The 20,984-nt window shown below is 42.3% G+C and overlaps 2 protein-coding genes across 4 annotated transcripts in view; one reads left to right on the top strand and one right to left on the bottom strand.

Annotated features, from left to right (window-relative positions):
- LOC129868972 (voltage-gated potassium channel subunit beta-3-like) overlaps positions 1 to 11,592 on the bottom strand; it is a 37,885-nt gene extending 26,293 nt beyond the window's left edge. The window contains exon 1 of one of the 3 annotated variants that reach the window (XM_055943375.1): positions 11,055 to 11,592. In XM_055943375.1, the coding sequence (XP_055799350.1) occupies positions 11,055 to 11,335 (281 nt within the window). In that variant the 5' untranslated portion in view covers positions 11,336 to 11,592. Of the gene's footprint in view, positions 1 to 5,375; positions 6,926 to 11,054 lie in introns of those variants that run through there. The other 2 variants (XM_055943373.1, XM_055943374.1) reach the window with 2 other exon arrangements.
- A 3,837-nt stretch (positions 11,593 to 15,429) lies between these two features.
- On the top strand, positions 15,430 to 18,593 carry LOC129868978 (proteasome subunit beta type-6-like). Its single transcript, XM_055943383.1, has 6 exons — positions 15,430 to 15,573; positions 16,067 to 16,134; positions 16,428 to 16,559; positions 16,778 to 16,907; positions 17,002 to 17,146; positions 18,336 to 18,593. Exons 1-6 carry the CDS (start codon positions 15,481 to 15,483, stop codon positions 18,461 to 18,463), a joined length of 696 nt encoding a protein of 231 aa, XP_055799358.1. The 5' UTR covers positions 15,430 to 15,480; the 3' UTR covers positions 18,464 to 18,593.
- Positions 18,594 to 20,984: the final 2,391 nt, after the last annotated feature.

Genomic DNA, 20,984 nt, shown 5'->3' with positions numbered 1-20,984 from the left:
CATCCTACCAATCCTCGACTTCGGTGATGTCATTTACAAAATAGCCTCCAAAACCCTACTCAATAAATTGGATGCAGTCTATCACAGTGCCATCCGTTTTGTCACCAAAGCCCCATATACTACCCACCACTGCGACCTGTACACTCTCGTTGGCTGGCCCTCGCTTCATACTCGTTGTCAAACCCACTGGCTCCAGGTCATCTACAAGACCCTGCTAGGTAAAGTCCCCCCTTATCTCAGCTCGCTGGTCACCATAGCAGCACCTACCTGTAGCACGCGCTCCAGCAGGTATATCTCTCTGGTCACCCCCAAAACCAATTCTTCCTTTGGCCGCCTCTCCTTCCAGTTCTCTGCTGCCAATGACTGGAACGAACTACAAAAATCTCTGAAACTGGAAACACTTATCTCCCTCACTAGCTTTAAGCACCAGCTGTCAGAGCAGCTCATAGATTACTGCACCTGTACATAGCCCATCTATAATTTAGCCCAAACAACTACCTCTTTACCTACTGTATTTATTTATTTATTTATTTTGCTCCTTTGCACCCCATTATTTCTATCTCTACTTTTTTCTATCTCTACTATCTCTACTTTTTTTACTTTTTTTTTACTTGCTATATTGTATTTACTTCGCCACCATGGCCTTTTTATATTTTTATTTATTTATATATATATTTTATTTGCCTTCACCTCCCTTATCTCACCTCACTTGCTCATATTGTATATAGACTTATTTTTCACTGTATTATTGACTGTATGTTTGTTTTACTCCATGTGTAACTATGTGTTGTTGTATGTGTCGAACTGCTTTGCTTTATCTTGGCCAGGTCGCAATTGTAAATGAGAACGTGTTCTCAATTTGCCTACCTGGTTAAATAAAGGTGAAATAAAAAATAAAATAAATAAATAAAATAAAGGTTTAATAATAATAAATAAATACTATCGTATTCACTGTGCTTTTGCTGTCTTTATTGTTGTATTCTCTGTAGTGTTTTTGTAGACTAAAGTCTGAAAAAAAACACTACAGTGCATACTGTAGTACACTGTAGTATACTGTAGTATTTACACTTAACTGTAGTATAAATACTTTAAGTCCACAAAAACACTACAGTGAAATCTATACTGTAGTATATACTGTAGTGTTTTTGTGGACATTAGTATACTGTAATATATACAGTTGAAGTCGTAGGGTTACATACACCTTAGCCAAATACATTTAAACTCAGTTTTTCACAATTCCTGACATTTAATCCTAGTAAAAATTCCCTGTCTTAGGTCAGTTAGGATCAACACTTTATTTTAAGAATGTGAAATGTCAGAATACTAGTAGAGAGAATGATTTATTTCAGTTTTTATTTCTTTCATCACATTCCCAGTGGGTCAGAAGTTTACATACACTCAATTAGTATTTGGTAGCATTGCCTTTAAGTTGTTTAACTTGGTCCAAACGTTTGGGTAGCCTTCCACAAGCTTCCCACAATAAATTGGTTGAATAATGGCCCATTCCTCCTGACAGAGCTGGTGCAACTGAGTCAGGTTTGTAGGCCTCCTTGCTCGCACACGCTTTTTCAGTTCTGCCCACAAATTTTCTATGGGATTGAGGTCAGGGCTTTGTGATGGCCACTCCAATACATTGACTTTGTTGTCCTTAGGCAATTTTGCCACAACTTTGGAAGTATGCTTGGGGTCAATGTCCATTTGGAAGACCCATTTGCGACCAAGCTTAAACTTCCTGACTGATGTCTTGAGATGTTGCTTTAATATATCCACATAATTTTCCTGCCTCATGATGCCATCTATTTTGTGAAGTGCCCCAGTCCCTCCTGCAGCAAAGCACCCCCACAACATGATGCTGCCTCCCCCGTGCTTCCCCTTTTTCCTCTAAACTTAACAATGGTCATTATGGCCAAACAGTTCTGTTTTTGTTTCATCAGACCAGACCATTTCTCCAAAAAGTACGAGCTTTGCCTTTTTTATGGCGGTTTTGGAGCAGTGGCTTCTTCCTTGCTGAGCGGCCTTTCAGGTTATGTCGATATAGGACTCGTTTTACTGTGGATATTGATACTTTTGTGCTCGTTTTCTTCAGCATCTTCACAAGGTCCTTTACTGTTGTTCTGGGATTGATTTGCACTTTTCACACCAAGGTATGTTCATTTCTAGGAGACAGAACACGTCTCCTTCCTGAGCGGTATGATGTCTGCGTGGTCCCATGGTGTTCATACTTGCGTACTATTGTTTGTCCCAACCGACTTGCCAATACTATAGTTTGTTAACAAGAATTGTGTGGAGTGGTTGAAAAACGAGTTTTAATGACTCCAACCTAAGTGTATGTAAACTTCCGACTTAAACTGTACTAGTGCCTTTCTTTCTGATAATACTGTAGTATTTACTATAGTATTCTACAGTATACTACAACATTATATAGTAAGTACTACACATGATCGAGGGATACTACAGTATGTAGTATAGTATTCTACAGTATACTACAGTTTACTATATAATTTTATAGTAAGGACTGTAGTATTCTATAGTCAACTGTAGCATATATTTTTCATGTGGATTCAGTGCAAGTGCACAGCTCCTCAGGGCGATGGCTTCTTCCAAATACAGCTGTGACAAATTGTCACAATACAGACACACACTGAGCATGCAGTTCACTGGGGTACATCACACACACGCACGCACACATACACACCAACGATGACAATAACACATACACACAGGCACTAGCATACATGCTCACAGGCACACGCCCTCTGCCCTCCTACCACACATACTCTACTCTACTCCCACCAACTTCTACTAACAACCTTAACGTCATCAATAACCCTGTTCTCCTGTCACTCTTCCATCAGTGGCTCTTCTAATCCTGGAATCTCTTGTATACGAGATGGCTGTTTTGATGAACAATCAGTGATGGATCTGCCTCATCTCAGATCAGCACACTCACACAACTGGAACATACAACCAGACAGAGGAGTTTCATCTCAAACTGGAAAGACATACTATGCTAATATACATGTACATACCGTATTACTTAAGCAGCACCCAAAGGAGTGCTTTAACGCATGAAAGTGCATCACACAACACAAAAGAAACATGCTCATACATACTAAGGCATGCATAGTCTTTTGTAACTGACATTATATTTGAAAACCAATATTAAACATACACACACGTACATTTGAGTCATTTAGCAGACGCTCTTATCCAGAGCGACTTACAGGAGCAACTAGGATTAAGGGCCTTGCTCCAGGGAACATCGACCGATTTTTCACCTAGTTGGCTTGGGATTTGAACCAGGGACTTTTCGGTTACTGGCCCAATGCTCTTAACCGATAGGCTACACATAACAGCTTCTCCCGGCAGCTGTGCAGAGAATGCTGCAATGCACCGCAAGTGTTGACTAAGAAGAGGAGAGGAAGGGAGTGTAAGAGAGGAAAAAGAGAGAGGGGAGACAGATCACGGGGGGGTAGAATGGTGGCGCAAGGGGAGAGAGATTACAGGGAGAGAGAGGAAGAGAGAATTAGAGAGGAGACTGGAAGACAGGAGTGAGAGTAAGAGTGAGAGAGGGAGTGAGAGACAACATTATAGAGAGAAAGAAAAAGACAGACAGACAGAGACAGACAGACAGACCAACAGAGTTAATGGGAGTGGTGGTCAGTGTTATTTTGCGACCTGCCAAAGAGGAGTCCCTCTCAGCTCTGATGAATGATCTGGCTAAGGACTTAGAATATGCAATTAGGGAACATGCAGAGAGGGAGGAAGTGAGTTCTCCAACCTCCACCTCCACTCCCCTTTCTCAGCTGTTTCCCTCAGAGTGGATGACGACATGCAGAACGAGAAGGCTCACACAGTCAACACAGGGGAGCTCACTCCAATCACTATCATCACTATCTGCTGTTTTCCTTACGAGAACTGAAATGAGCATAGCAGATATTTGTGTGCGGTAACGTCATGTTATGATGGTGGGACAGTGACACTGATGCTGATGAAGCTTGTTTTAGGCCAGACTGGCATAGTCTTCGCTGGCCATTGTAGTTAGCGAGGGAAAGGGACTTCCTATTCTAAGTTCATTTTCAAACGGATTCTCGTGCATAACATTCTAGTGTATTGTGTGTCAAAGGAATGTTTCAGACGAATAATAAAGAAAACTTAAAAAAAAAAAAAAAAGTTCTCTCTGATAGTCATCGTTGCAAATGGGGCTTAGTGACACTGTTCCCTGGAGGCGATGGTGGTGGCAGCAGGGTGAATTTGGGGATGAGTACTCCGGCAGAGGGAGTCTGATAAGGACCAGGGATGTCTGCAGCTTTGAAAATAACACAGACGCACACTGTGGGCACTAGGCACTAGGCACAATGCCATGGCCTTATGGGCTGCGTGCTCATTTCAAAACCAACCCAATGACAGACACCCACTAATCAGGTTGTTATTCCCCATCCAATTATATCAATATGCAGTATGCACAAATGACATAAAACACCACGTCCTGGCATCCCATTTCCTCTTCTGCCTCATTCCCTATTTAAATGGCCTCTTAAATGAAAGCCTAATTGAGTGAAGAGAATGGTGTCACGATTGAGCTAAGGGGCATTTTCATTGCCTATCCAGAATAAGACGGTGGGACAGTGGATCGGGAATGATTCTTTCCTCTGACGTAGGCAGCTGTCAATCTGTTTAACGACTACTCACTTCTATCACGCTCCATTTTATTCTGGAACAGGCTAAAAAGGAATACAGATCTGTCTGTTGTATTTCAATATCACAATATGTGACATTGAAACAGTCCCCTTGTTGTTCTTATCTGATGATGCTAATCCTATCAAATGAATACATAGTACTTACTTTCCACTATAACGCTCACAGCTGGATGAATTCTATGCTAATAAATGTTCAGGAAACCAGCAAAATATGATGAAGCTGTTGTGATTTCACACAGTAGCTTACACACACACATGTAAAAATAGACATGAGAAACACTAAAAACAAAAACTCTCAGCCACGTAAATGATGTAATCCTAACATAGTTGTTCACCGTCCACTACAACTCAGGTGTTAATTGAAATGCAATGAAGTTACCCCTGGCAGCCGGCTGTCTGAGAAGCCCTTCATGGTAAGTGAAAGTGGGGTAACCTGAGTTGCTGTCATGTTCCAGAGAGAGTGCTGTGTCTGAGTCCTTCATCATAATGATCCATCACTTAAGTGGAGGTCAATGAGACTTCATCGCTCTTCAGACACAACATGAAAACTCTCATTCACTCATTGAATCAGATACCCACCCAATCTGTCTGTACCACCTCTGTTGGCGTGCCCTTTCACTCTCCACCCCAAATATTCAGCAACCCTCTCCGTATCCCTCTCTCCCCTATGCTCACCTGTATTTCATACTGCTGTGGCGCCCTATGGCCTCCTTCATGTGGGCATGGCCCTGGGGGACCGGGCGGGACCCCGACTGCTCCCTGGGCTTGGCTGAGCCATGGGTGTTGTAGTTGCCATTACCCCCTGGGTTACTCCCTCCACCACCTCCCCCAGGGGGTGGCGCGGTGCGAAGGCCACATAGTCGGTCCTCACTGCGGCTCTTCAGGTTGTGCTCAGTGCAGGCGAAAGAAACCTGCATAGTGACCACTGCCTAGTCTCTGGTTCACTAAATTGGCCCCTGGAGAGGCTCTTTGGGACGCTGCTTAGGGTCAGACCCCAAAATACTAATGTCTGCAAAATTGCTGCTACAACGTCAAGCTGCAACGTCAAGCTGCTTACAGTGAGGATGTCCCTGTCCAGACAAATGCCCAAACAGGGAAGGTTTGTATTTTTGGGCCAGATCCACAGGCGCCGGCAAGAATCCAGGCCCTAACCTGGCACGCAGTGTCAGCGTCTGGTCTGTCTCCGTCTCTCCTCTCCTGTCTGGTGTTGCTCAGTCTCAAGAGGTTTCTAGTGAGAACATTCCTCCCATCATCAGCGGGGAGCTGGTATACAGTGTGGTCCTCGGCTCGTAGACGGAAGCTGATCAAGCAGTTCCACGGGCTGGGGTAGGCTACCTCTCCAACCGCGCTCTCCACGGCACGAGAGCGCAACAGATTCCTCACTTAAAACAAGCCGGCTGATTTGCCTAGTCTTGCAGAGACATCCGGAAAGATCCTGGAGGCGAGGAAGATGCTTGCTATATGTTTTTGCTACAAATTAAAAAGGTAGGGTGGTAAAGCATTCATCAACTTGCTTGTCTCCTCTTCAGCTACAAACTGAGGTTAGTCTATCGTTGTCGAGCCCAGCTAGAGACCCGGAGTGCGGCGCATCAACGACATGAGCTACAGGCATTTTTCTCACACCTCGGGTCGCATTGCATATTTCGACGCAAATACAACGAATACAAACCGGGGATGTGCTACATCTCACAGGCTCACAGAATTCAACACGCGCTAAAACACCATGGTCTTCGCATGCACACATCCGATGTCTTTCCTATATCTAACATAGTGCCCAGCCTCACGCAACGACATCGAACTGGTGCAGAAAAGGCAACATCAGCACCGCCAAATGGCGTGCTAATTTCATCCGCTTTGAATATTGTCAATATCATAACTGCTATCATCTCTGTCGGATATCCGTCAGGCTATTCATTTCCCTCATCAAAACAGGATCCCCATGGCATAAGGTTACCATTTCACAGCATAATTGTTGGGCAACATTGAGACTATCTAATCAGATGCATAAAGCGATGCTACTATGTCCTTGTGTCCAGCTGTCTCGTTTGAGCTGTTGATAATGATGATGGCTAATTCTCTTCAGATTTATAATTCCAATCCCTGGTTCTCATTGCAGAGGCTCCCAAAGTGTTAATCACGACACACGTAAAATCGATGATTGCGAGAGGCGCCTTTCTCTCTCTCTCTGTATAGTTTACACATGAAACAGAATGGGTGCTTTCTAACACATGCATATAACACACATTATTCTGCATGAATCTATAGCACAATTCAGGGGGGAAAACATCGCATGAAAAGCATCTCAAATCCCTTTCACTGGTGCATATGCGTACACATCGATAAATCCGAACTGCATGGCAGTCTTAAATTCGATACTCAAGAAACACGCACATGCAGGTCTGTTAAAGGCCGTTTATTATATAAATCCTACTGACACTCAAGCATATTGACTGAGGATTCCCCCTCCCCCCATTTGTCATGGTATCTGTCTGTCACCCTATCTCCTGCTTGTCCCTTCCCCATACTGAAACACAGGCATGCAGTCGACGGATATCTTAATTACTTCCACAGTTTCTGAGGAAGTGGTACTGTATATCAGCAGCCTAATACTTTTGGCAGATATGAGTGAATGTGGGGATGGGGATATACAGTGCAATAAGTGAATGGTGGTGACAGCTCTTTCTGCCTAATTGGCCTTTGAAGGACTCATGACATAAGTCACCGGGTATATGGGTATATGGGCGAGATGGCTGGCGTGCTCTGGGAGACCAAAACAAATCAATGATTCTAAAAGCAATATCACGTTTCAGGTAAGACCCAAATGCAGGCGGTGTTGAAGTAACAATGTTTATTACAGCAACAGGGGCAGGCAAACGACAGGTCAAGGCAGGCAGAGGTCGATAATCCAGAGTAGTGGAGCAAAGGTTTAGGACGGCAGGCAGGCTCAGGATCAGGTCAGGCAGGAGGGCTCAGAGTCAGGACAGGCAAGAGTCAAAACCAGGAGGGTGAGAAAAAGAGAGACTGGGGAAAAGCAGGAGCTGAGACAAAACGCTAGTTGACTTGACAAACAAGACGAACTGGCAACGGACAAACAGAGAACACAGGTATAAATACACAGGGGATAACGGGGAAGATGAGCGACACCTGGAGGGGGGTGGAGACAAGCACAAGGATAGGTATAACAGATCAGGGCGTGACAAGAAAACCTAAAGCATTGATCTCTCTTGCATTTACCTGTTAGATTTACTCACATTTAGTTCATGAAATAAAATGTGCCATCATATTATCCCATAAGAAACAACATTTAATATACATTCAAATACAGTTGTGTGAAATACATGCTTCTTCTTCTTCAATTCTCAATTGGGTTTGCAGAATCGTGTATAATAACATAATTGTAAAGTTGTTGTGCATGGGAGAGCATGACGGTGGCCTTCTGGCATTGCTTGCAAATGAGCAAGTGTCCCCAAACTACAGGGATGAACCCGTGTTCTATTGATAACACCAGACGACTGTCTACGGGTGCACACTGACCAGCGCGAACCAATCACACAGGGATAGCTCGGCTCAGCGAGCCAATCAATGAGCAGCGCATCTGTGCAGTGAGAGGATATAATCTGTTCATTGCTCAGAGATGAGGGTGAAGTCCAAAGTTACCAGATGCATGAATGTAACCTGCTAATATACTAAAGAGCTATCTCAGTTCCAAGAAACTGCCATTGAATCACACAGCCTTTCATAGCTGAAAGGGCATAACTTGTGTTACTTTTCCAGGATATGGTTCTGCACAATGACATTTTACGTCATATTGTGGAATCTTTTAGCAGGAGAGGAGTTGGGATGATGATGTGTAACTATAGAATGGAAATGAATAACAAATAAAGAAGAAATATGCATTGGAGAGTTAGGATTATAAGTAAAGGTCTGCTTTTTTCCAATACCTTTTTTTGGTGTGCTGCAGAGTGTTTGATGTAGCCTATTGGTTTTTCAGGACCAGTGATTATGTGAGGGTTACACTGGGAGAGCATAACTGTACTAATTTCAGCACCATGGCCAGATCCCTTTCCATCTGCGTATTAGGGATGTAACAAATGTAAAAAAAAAAAAAATACAAAAAAATGGGGGAAATTAAGTTAAATTTAAATGAGGACTGCCCTGGCTACCTATTTCAACAATTTATCTTCAAATGATTTTAAACCTAAACTTAACCACACTGCTAACCTCATGCCTAACCGTAAACTTAAATTCATTTTTACGATAGGCTTATAGCCGATTTTGACTTTGTGGCCGTGGTAACTAGTGAAAACCAGAGCGCACAGAAAAGTAGCCTAAGTTGATACTGTTATTTCAAAACGTCTAAAACCACGACTGTCAACGAATACAACAAAAAGCTGCTGTTTTTATGAGTGAGTTTATGTCAGCACTGTCAACACTTTTTATTCAACACTTTTTTGAATGAGTAGCAAAGTGTATCCAGTTGTGTAAAGTACTTAAGTAAAAATACTTGAAAATTCTACTTTAATAGTTTTTGGGGGTATCTGTACTTTACTATTTATATATATTTTTTACATGTATGTACTTTTTACTCCCTACATTTTCCATGACACCCAGAAGTACTCGTTACATTTTGAATGCTTAGCAAAATGGTCCAATTCACACTTATCTAGAGAACATCCCTGGTCATCCCTACTGCCTCTGATCTGTCGGACTTACTAAACACATGCTTCGTTTATAAATTATGTGTGAGAGTTGGAGCGTGCCCCTGGCTATCCAATTTAAAAAACAAGAAAATCGTGCCTTCTGGTTTGCTTAATATAAGGAATGTAAAAAATAGTTTAGAATTTTACTTCTAATACTTAAGTATATTTAAGTAATTACATTTACTTTTGATACTAAGAATATATAAAAATATACTTTTAGACTTTTACTAAAGTAGTTATTTACTGGGTGACTTTCGCTATTATTTGAGTCATTTTCTCTTACGGTATTTTTACTTTTACTCAAGTATGACAATTGGGTATTTTTTGATTAGTGGTTCCCAAACTTTTCCGGTTACTGTAGGCCTACTCCCCAAACGGAATTTTGTGTATCGATAGGCTTGCGTTGTTATTATTATCGGCTGTCTTTTTTAAAATCGAGGAATATTTCACTTTCTCTGGTCATAGGAGTAACAATATGAATTTGTGCATGAGGCAGAAATAATGCGGTGTGACTCGAGTATAGCCATAAACTTTGTGGCTGTGGTGACTAGTGGAAACCCCTACCAGACGGAGCTCAGCTTACTGCTGTCATTTTTTTCTAAACGTTAACAATGTCGTTTAAACGTTCAAACATTCACACCACTACTGTGGATACTGAAAATACACACTACTTACTAGTGCTCATAACCCAGACCTTAACCACAAGCTTTGACCCATAACCCTAACATTTGTATACATTTTAATGGCTGTACAATCACTACTAACCAGTAAGGCTCACTTGACCGCAGTTTTAAACGGACCCTGTCAAACTGAGGGTAATAGGCTAGAAATGGGTAGTTGTTGGGTAAAAAGAGGATGACAGAAAATGTGACAGGCGGCTCACATCCTACTAACACTAACATGATTAGACTGTCAGGCACAAACATACAATTTTACAGCCAGAAATATTCTTCATACAACCATATTTTACACCATCTGTGTGTAAAATCCTGTTGTGCAGGACACGCAGGCATTCTGTTGGTCTCTAGTGGGGGAAATGTGTAACTGCAAGGTGACCATTTTTAAAAAGCAGCACATCTGTCACCATCTTTTAGGTCATACAAATAATCTCCTGGTGATGTATAACACCTGGCTTCTGGAATAGAAAAACAACACAAACACCAACAATAGGCCATTCAAAGTGACAACTCCATGCCCAAAATGTAATTTTAAAACAGCCAGTGGATTATTTACAGATGGCAGGAGTAAGGAGGTCAGACTCTGCCCCTCTCTGTCTCTCTCCCAAAGCCTGATGTTTTGATTTGTCTCAACCTACACCCTATGCCCTCCTCTCTCTTATAAGAACATAATCCCATCCCATCTTTCTCAGAATTCATTTGATTATGTGTGTGTGAAATCAGAAAGCTTCCACTACACTAGGAAATCAGATTTAAAACACATTTCTAAAGAAATCTATTCTCATAGTTAACGGAGTGATTGAATCTGAGAAAGTGCACTCCTAAATTATGGCAGGACATACAAGGTGTTAAAAGGATATGACTATGTTTTGTACTATTAAACATTTGACTATGTATCACTCAATGCAGTGAGAGTGGGGCTACACTCTCTCTTTCTTCTTTCTCTTTCTCTCTCTCTCTGTCTCCCTCTCGCTCACCTGTATATCATGGCACTGCGTTCAGCCTCACAGTCAGTCAGGGAGATTGCACATTCTCTGAGGTACAGTTCCAGTCTGCGTTTCTCCACCAGCCTGTGGGCGGCCTCCAGGATCTGGGTGGCCATCTCTGACTCACTCCTCTGCTGGGCTCTCCTGGACCCTCTCTTGGCTGTTGTGCCCCCAGCGGATGACGAAGATTTGGGCTTCTTGCTGATGCCATACAGGTCCTCTACCGAAAACTTCCCACCCTTGCCACCGCCACCTCTGCCACCAGCAAACATGACTGATAAAAGTATTTTGACTGAGGTGAAATTGACTTAGCAAATCTGACTTTCTTACTTGTTGCCTGCAAGTCCTCTTTCTTTTGCATTTATGTGACCAAAAAGTAGACTGGAGACTGAATCCTTGATGATACAGATGTGTTATTAATGCAAAGAATAACAAAAAAGTTAGTACGCAAAACCAGTGTCACTGTTACAGATCTGATCCTTCTCATGCAAGGTTTACACAAGTAGGATGTGATTGAAGACAGAATCAATCAAAAAAATTATTCACTGGTCCCGCTTATTCAAAACACCTGTGAAACGTCAACAAGTCTTGATTTCTCTTTTCTGATGTCTTTCGCTCCACGGGGAGTTGAGATGTAGCAGGGTGTTGCGTTCCCTCCTCCAAGAGGCGTATGTAACAATCCAGAATCCAGCTAAATAAATCCTAAAGTGACAACAACATCCAAACCCTGGGAAAACAGATCCAAGAGAGATGGACTGATGAGCATTGCTTATTTTGCTGAAGATGGACAGAAACAGCAATCTGAATCTTTATCTCCCTCTCAGATGAGGGACAGAGGGGGATTTATGTTGAAGACCCACCAGTTTACAGTTGCCCAGATTAGCAGGAGACCCAGATGAAGCAAAATAAGAGAGGACCAGGAGACAGGAAGACCAAACCCCTCTACTTACACATCAATCAGTTGTAGTCCCATTTTGAGGTCAAATCTTTATCTCCAGCTCTGGAGATTACAGCCATGTCAATAGCAGCTCAGCCAAGGAGTCTAGAGATCTGTTCTCTGACCTTTTCCTGGGGCATTGACAACCTCAGACTCTTTCACTAGTGTAAAAAACAGTCACTTGATTCCAAAATCATTTCAGATATTATCCACCTTGTGAATAGCAGATGTGTTATAACAACCGAGGTTCATGCTCTCCAGCTTCCATTGGCTTCTAGAGCGAAAGGGTGGCTTCCAGCCAGCAGCTGGCACAGGCGTCTGACCTGCGCTGAGTGTTATTGGCAGCTGCTGGGCTAGTGTTCTGGCTGAGCCCCAGCCCGCTCTGTTTTTCACACGATCCCTTTAGGAGAGCTCTATGAAAGAACATCTCCTCTCCTCATTGGAGAAAAGCCTCTTATGGGCTGCCACTCCATCTCTCACTGCTTAAGTAGGACAGTATAGGACAGGAACATCTGCTATGTAATGAAGTGGGCTCTTCTGTCTGTCCATCTCCCAGAGACTATTGGGGAAGGAGGGAGAGAAAAGAGGAAGAAGATAAAAGAAAGAGACAGATGGAAATAAGTAGAAAGAGAAAAAGGCATGTAACTCATGAACATTCAGAGCAACACACAGTAGGACCGCTAGATCTCGAAGAATGGGGCCTTAACCAAATTAGTTTCTGAGAAACCAGACTGTAAGTATTGACAGAAAGTGATGACTCATCTCAATGAGCCTGTCAAGGCTACAACCCCCCGCCCACTGTCCTAGGAGACATTTGTGGATCCATAGTCCGGAGCCCTCATAGAACGCTCAAGTTTTACAGAACAAATTTCCACAGCAAAACAGCCCGACTTTTACTTGACATATTTTGCTATTCTAAACTAAAGAAAATATGTTTACTCCTAATATGCATGCAGTTTGAAAAATCGATTTTTCACCTATATGGTGACCCAGCAATTGACTGTCAAAGTTGAATCTTGAAGTAATCATGGTCATAAGGAATCTGGAACTCTGATTGAATACAACGGGAGGTCTGACTCATGACAGCTTTTGGATGCATGAATGAATGAGCGGGCATCAGTACAGATAAACTCATGGATTCCCTGAAAGCTCATTGACTCTCCAAGAACCCATTCAGTTGTTGGAGTGGACTTATCAGTAGGTCTATTTTCATCAGTTTGTCTTGTGTAGGGCCATCAGTTAGCCTAGTGGAGGCGACAGTAGGGAATATTTCTATGCTGTGCTACTCCTGGTTTATGCTGCAGTGTCTTCTAGGAGTGCCGATTATCTGAGATTAATCTTCTCTAAGCACTCTTTTGATTGACTAAAATCCCACTGGCAGCTGGCTAAGGCCAATCTCTCTCTTCCCATTGAAAATGACGGGCCCCAAGATACTCCAATAGCTAGGCAACTTATAGTTTAGGTAACCATGGTTACTGAGAGTGTGGGAGAGTCAGGGTGTACACATTACTAGGGTGGCCTTTATTCTCCTCCAGTATCTCCAGTAGTGCAGTTCAGTACATTTCAGGTGATGTTTCATATGAGTTTGACCTAAAACATAATTTTATTCAGGGCCTGTCTTCCTGTATTGACCTATGCCTCAAGGCATTTACACAGAGGAAGAGGTCAGTCGGTGTGGACAATTTACACATTTTCTTTTGCAAACACAACGATTATTTTTCTGATAAAAGTAAAAGTAATGTATTCAAATTAAAATCCAAAAAGTGAATGGTCAGAATAAATGGTCACTTCCATCTTCCGCAGTCAGATTTTCTATTATAATATTCCCCATCTACACACTACCCTTACTGAAGCTCACTCAACAAAACATAGAAGCTGATCGTGGACTACAGGAGACAGCAGAGAGAGCACGCCCCCATCCACATCGACGGGGTCGCAGTGGAGAGGGTGAAAAGCTTCAAGTTCCTCAGTGTGCACATCACTGACGACCTAAAATGGTCCCTTCACACAGACTGTTTGGTGAAGAAGGCGCAACAGCGCTTTTCCCTATGTACAGTGAGTCATTGAACACTGGACACTTTAATAATGTTTACATACAGTTTTACCCATTTTTATATGCACATACTGTATTCTATTATTGGCTCATCCTTTATAACTACTGCTGTACACGCCTTTTCTATTAATATACTGTCTATACTCACCATTTTATATATACATATATATAAATAGTACCAATCAAAAGTTTGGACACATCTACTCATTCAACGGTTTTTCTTTAATTTTTACTAATTTCTACATTGTAGAATAATAGTGAAGACATCAAAACTAGGAAATAACACATATGGAATCATGTTGTAACCAAAAAAGTGTTAAACAAATCAAATATATTTGAGATTTGAGATTCTTCAAATAGCCACCCTTTGCCTTATTTTTACTCATCAGTCGTGTTTTTGTGAGACGGTGAACGGAGTAGGTGAACGGATGATCTCCAAATGTGTGGTTATCATTTGTTTTTCAACAGGACAATGACCCATCACATCTCTAGGCTGTGTAAGGGCTATCAACCAACCTCAACCCAATTGAGATGGTTTGGGATAACCGCAGAGAGAAGGAAAGGCAGCCAACAAGTGCTCAGAATATGTGGGAACTCCTTCAAGACTCTTGGAAAATCATTCCAGGAGAAGCTGGTTGAGAGAATGCCAAGAGTGTACAAAGCTGTCATCAAGGCAAAGGGTGGCTACTTTGAAGAATTTCAAATATATTTTGATTTGTTTAACACTTTTTTTGTCTACAACATGATTCCATATGTGTTATTTCATAGTTTTGATGTCTTCACTATTATTCTGCAATGTAGAAAATAGTTTAAAAAAAAGAAAAGGTGTATATATATATATATATATTCCATACTCTAACATTTCTCATTCTGATATTTCTTTCTTTTTACTTTTCCAATTATCTGCGTATTGTTTTGTATTGCTAGGTATTACTGCACTGTTGGTACTAGAAACACAAGCATTTCGCTGCACCTGCGATAACATCTACAAATCTGTGTACATGACCAATCAAATTTGATTTGTTGCAAAGCTTTTCCCCAGACCCACATGAATCCCAATACATGTTTTAACCAATCAATAGCAAAAGTACTGGAGCAAAATTCAACCTCCCCCTAAGGAATAATTTAAAGCAGATCCAATACCAAAGAGTGCTTCAGTGTTTGAAATATTCTTACTGAGAATATTATTTTGAGAATTCCCTTCTTATCATGTTATTAAAGCCTAAAATAATACTTCTAGAAAGTCTGGCATTTGGCTTTGTCATAGATAGATACTGATAGATAATGATAATGGACTATCATCTAGAACCTCCACCCCTGGAGTGAATGTACTCATGCAATTCAGAAGGTGGCGATATTCAGCACAACAGAATATGTTAAACTAAACCTGTCCATCAGCAAAGAAGAGCATTATTTAGCTGTTCAAGATGGCTGTGTACATGTCAGCGAGCCATTCAGAAAATGCTTTTAATACACATGATTTTGTACCAGAATGGGCACAAGAAGAAGTTAGCACTGGGGTGAGGAAATTGAATATAGCACCGTTCATCTTACATATGTTGAAGTGAGTTGCCCAAGCTGAACCCCAGGCCATTTACGTGGCTAGCTAGCTTAGCTAACAACGAGACTGCAGAAGCGCTCGTCTATGTAAAGTTAGTTAGCTAGTTACAGCATTTTACAGATCTTGCCTGGAAACCCGACGTTGAATTGCATTGTCGGGCAGAAATTAGCGTTTGAATCCGCAAAGTTTGCTCTCACGACCACTACAAGCAGAAGGTTGAATACAATGGCATGTTAACGTACTTTGCCGTTGTCGGTGTGTGTGTAGGAATGTGAAACAATACATTCACAGGAAAGTAGAATTACATGCAATTCAACGTCTGGTTTCCAGGCAATGGTAGATCGTAAAGTTGCTAGCCAGTTAGCCATTGTTCTCTTCTACATATCTAATGTCACTGAGATTATTTCCCCCCAAATAAAGCGATAGTGTTGATTCTTCATGTCTATTTGCAGACAACCATATTGGCAGTGGAGTTTGATGGAGGGGTTGTGATTGGTGCTGACTCCCGAACAACAACAGGGTAAGTTACTTTGGATCAAGCTGCTAAATGTAGGTCTCTTGCTGGCTTCCTGATCTAGTAGGTCTCTTGCTGGCTTCCTGATCTAGTAGGTCTCTTGCTGGCTTCCTGATCTAGTTGTTCTCTTGCTGGCTTCCTGATCTAGTAGGTCTCTTGCTGGCTTCCTGATCTAGGTAATGGCAATACTAGCTGGCTGATTAATAAATTGGCCTCTTCCACAAACATTTTTGTAATTTGCCTTTACAGCCTTGTACAGCCTAAAAGTCACAATCCTTCTCTTTTGCATCTGTTTGTAGCTCTTACATTGCCAATCGAGTTACTGACAAGTTGACTCCCATTCACGACCACATCTTCTGCTGCCGCTCTGGGTCTGCAGCTGACACACAGGCTGTTGCTGATGCAGTCACCTACCAGCTGGGCTTTCACAGGTAACACCCTAGGGCCTAAGTTGTATGACTTTTAACAAAATGTTTAAATATTTTTAAATAATTGGTTACTTCAACATTGACAAATACCTCTACACTAAAATAACTCCTCAGCACACAGCAATAGTGGGTCTCTCGATACCACTCAAAAATATTGTCTCAAGCATGTCTGATTCTACATTTATTCACCATTAAATATATCTTCTCTGGACCTGCTGCAGTATTGAGCTGGATGAGCCTCCACTTGTGCAAACGGCAGCCAACCTCTTCAAGCAGATGTGCTACAGATACAGAGAGGAGCTGATGGCTGGCATCATTGTGGCTGGCTGGGACAAAAGAAGGGGTGGACAGGTGCGCTTCCAGCATCTGTATTTGGATCATACACTCTCACCACTTTCCCCCACTGTCTCAAAGAATTGTTATGTGACCCTTCCCTCTTCCCCAGGTGTACACAGTCCCAATGGGAGGGATGATAGTGAGGCAGCCAGTGTCAGTAGGGGGTTCTGGTAGCTCCTACATCTATGGCTTCATGGATTCTAACTACAAGCCTGGAATGACCAAGGAAGAGTGCCTTCACTTCTGTACCCAGGGTGAGTAAGGCCAGAGGTTGACAGTCCTGTGTAGTTCAGTTGGTAGAGCATGCAGCGCCAGGGTTGTGGGTTCGATTCTCGCAACGAACCAGTACACACAAAATATTAAAGTATGCACTCACTACTGCAAGTCGCTCTGGATAAGAGGAGCTGCTAAATGACTCACTACTTTAAGTCTCTGGATAAGAGGAGCTGCTAAATGACTCACTACTGTAATTCTCTCTGGATAAGAGGAGCTGCTAAATGACTCACTACTGTAATTCTCTCTGGATAAGAGGAGCTGCTAAATGACTCACTACTGTAAGTCTCTGGATAAGAGGAGCTGCTAAATGACTCACTACTGTAAGTCTCTGGATAAGAGGAGCTGGTAAATGACTCACTACTGTAATTCTCTCTGGATAAGAGGAGCTGCTAAATGACTCACTACTGTAAGTCTCTCTGGATAAGAGGAGCTGGTAAATGACTCACTACTGTAAGTCTCTCTGGATAAGAGGAGCTGGTAAATGACTCACTACTGTAAGTCTCTGGATAAGAGGAGCTGCTAAATGACTCACTACTGTAAGTCTCTCTGGATAAGAGGAGCTGCTAAATGACTCACTACTGTAAGTCTCTCTGGATAAGAGGAGCTGCTAAATGACTCACAGTATACTGTAAGTCTCTCTGGATAAGAGGAGCTGCTAAATGACTCACTACTGTAAGTCTCTCTGGATAAGAGGAGCTGCTAAATGACTCACAGTATACTGTAAGTCTCTCTGGATAAGAGGAGCTGCTAAATGACTCACTACTGTAAGTCTCTCTGGATAAGAGGAGCTGCTAAAAATGTATAACAGTGGGGTGTAATTCTGGTCCTGGAGAGCCACAGTGTGCAGGCTTTTGTTCAAGCCCTGCAGTAACAAAGCTGATTGAAATATGCCTACTAGTGGTGTTCTGAGTTGAATACCCTGATTACATGACAAGTTGATTCATTTGAATCAGTTGTGCTTGAACAAATGCCTGCACACACAGCAGCCCCTGTAACCCACCTCTGCTCTTCACAATGTCATTTGGTTGTTTCAAATCTCTTCTGCTACTGCTTTTCTAACCTCTGTTCACTCATGAATCATGACCACTGAATTGAAAACACTTCATAGTTGTATATATGCAATGTGTTGGGACTCAGGCTGTGTTGTTAACGTCCCTCTCCGTACAGCCCTGGCGCTTGCCATGGAGCGGGACGGTTCTAGTGGAGGAGTGGCCCGTCTGGCAGCCATCACAGAGGAGGGCCTGGAGAGACTGGTTGTTTTGGGAAACCAGCTGCCCAAATTCTCCAACGCATAGACAAGGAGCGGAGGGTGTGTGCAGACAACGACCCCCACTTTAAAGTCCATTCACATAAGCTCTAAACCTAGTCCTGTGTAGTTTTTGTAAAGTAAGATCTGGTTGTAATAAAAAAATACTGAAACGTGAATACATTTGTGTTCTCATGTCTGTTCCCTATTTGATATTATTTCCTGGAAATGAAGTGGAACTTCACACGATATGCTATGAAGGATAACAGGAAAAACGTTTCTTCTATGGGATAAAACACAGACTGTACAGATTGACACAGTATAGTTGGGCAGAAAACTCTCTTGGTGATAGTGGATCAGTAGACTGTGAATTGACCTTGGAGCATGTTTGAGAAGGAGTGAGTCAGTAAATGAGTAAGGACTGTAATACACTGGAGGCAAGTGTGTGTACACGTTAGAGTAAAAAAAAAAGACTTGAGAAAGTGCCCCAGCACACTACAAGGGCATTCATCTGGAATGGAACTAGAGTATTCAGTCCAAATATGGGATGTTTTGCCATTTAACCTAAAATGTCAAAAGAACATTGGAGATTAGACAAAGATTAAAGGAAAGGTAGCTATGTCTTCAAGGTTACATTGTGTGGTTACATTAATGTGTTCACATTGGGCGATACACTTGCACACAAATAGCACATTTCCATGTGTGATCATTGAAGACATCTGTCATAGTCCATAGCTAGGTTTTCATCCAATCGGTGACAGATTTTCATGCAAATATTAATAAACATAGTGGGGAGAACAAGTATTTGATACACTGCCGATTTTGCAGGTTTTCCTACTTACAAAGCATGTAGAGGTCTGTAATTTATATCATAGGTACACTTCAACTGTGAGACGGAATCTAAAACAAAAATCCAGAAAATCACATTGTATGATTTTTAAGTAATTAATTTGCATTTTATTGCATGACATAAGTATTTGATACATCAGAAAAGCAGAACTTAATATTTGGTACAGAAACCTTTGTTTGCAATTACAGAGATCATACGTTTCCTGTAGTTCTTGACCAGGTTTGCACACACTGCAGCAGGGATTTTGGCCCACTCCTCCATACAGACCATCTCCAGATCCTTCAGGTTTCGGGGCTGTCGCTGGGCAATACGGACTTTCAGCTCCCTCCAAAGATTTTCTATTGGGTTCAGGTCTGGAGACTGGCTAGGCCACTCCAGAACCTTGAGATGCTTCTTACGGAGCCACTCCTTAGTTGCCCTGGCTGTGTGTTTCGAGTCGTTGTCATGCTGGAAGACCCAGCCACGACCCATCTTCAATGCTCTTACTGAGGGAAGGAGGTTGTTGGCCAAGATCTCGCAATACATGGTCCCATTAATCCTCCCCTCAATACGGTGCAGTCGTCCTGTCCCCTTTGCAGAAAAGCATCCTCAAAGAATGATGTCTCCACCTCCATGCTTCCCGGTTGGGATGGTGTTCTTGGGGTTGTACTCATCCTTCTACTTCCTCCAAACACGGTGAGTGGAGTTTCGACCAAAAAGCTATATTTTTGTCTCATCAGACCACATGACCTTCTCCCATTCCTCCTCTGGATCATCCAGATGGTCAATGGCAAACTTCAGACGGGCCTGGACATGCGCTGGCTTGAGCAGGGGGACCTTGCGTGCCCTGCAGGATTTTAATCCATGACGGCGTAGTGTGTTACTAATGGTTTTCTTTGAGACTGTGGTCCCAGCTCACTTCAGGTCATTGACCAGGTCCTGCCGTGTAGTTCTGGGCTGATCCCTCACCTTCCTCATGATCATTGATGCCCCACGAGGTGAGATCTTGCATGGAGCCCCAGACCGAGGGGGATTGACCGTCATCTTGAACTTCTTCCATTTTCTAATAATTGCGTCAACAGTTGTTGCCTTCTCACCAAGCTGCTTGCCTATTGTCCTGTAGCTCATCCCAGCCTTGTGCAGGTCTACAATGTCCTTACACAGCTCTCTGGTCTCGGCCATTGTGGAGAGGTTGGAGTCTGTGGACAGGTGTCTTTTATACAGGTAACGAGTTCAAACAGGTGCAGTTAATACAGGTAATGAGTGGAGAACAGGAGGGCTTCTTAAAGAAAAACTAACAGGTCTGTGAGAGCCGGAATTCTTACTGGTTGGTAGGGGATCAAATACTTATGTCATGCAATAAAATGCTAATTAATTACTTAAAAATCATACAATGTGATTTTCTGGATTTTTGTTTTAGATTCCGTCTCTCACAGTTGAAGTGTACCTATAATAAAAAATTACAGACCTCTACATGCTTTGTAAGTAGGAAAACCTGCAAAATCGGCAGTGTATCAAATACTTGTTCTCCCCACTGTATGTAAAGAAAATATGCTAATTTGTCCGTCAGTGGTGTTTCCTCCAAACGTACTTTTGCGGATAAAAGTCGTGCGTGACGTAGTCTACGTAGTGCAAAAAAATGTATTTTTCTGCTTAAATTTTCATGTACCGAATAAAAATTGCATTTTCAACTCTACGGATAGTTTTGCAACAAACTGATGCATTAAATAGCAAATGTGCC

Source organism: Salvelinus fontinalis, chromosome 13 (genome assembly GCF_029448725.1).
Source record: "Salvelinus fontinalis isolate EN_2023a chromosome 13, ASM2944872v1, whole genome shotgun sequence".
Classification (NCBI taxonomy): Eukaryota; Metazoa; Chordata; class Actinopteri; order Salmoniformes; family Salmonidae; genus Salvelinus; species Salvelinus fontinalis.
The sequence above is the reverse complement of the archived record's forward strand: the minus strand, read 5'-3'. Positions and strand labels throughout refer to the sequence as shown.

Excerpts from the sequence above, each read along its gene's own strand:
- LOC129868978 (XM_055943383.1), top strand. The coding sequence starts at position 15,481 with ATGGCTGTGTACATGTCAGCGAGCCATTCAGAAAATGCTTTTAATACA. Across the intron at positions 15,574-16,066 it reads AAGAAGAAGTTAGCACTGGG|ACAACCATATTGGCAGTGGA; the intron begins GTGAGGAAATTG and ends GTCTATTTGCAG. Across the intron at positions 16,135-16,427 it reads GACTCCCGAACAACAACAGG|CTCTTACATTGCCAATCGAG; the intron begins GTAAGTTACTTT and ends ATCTGTTTGTAG.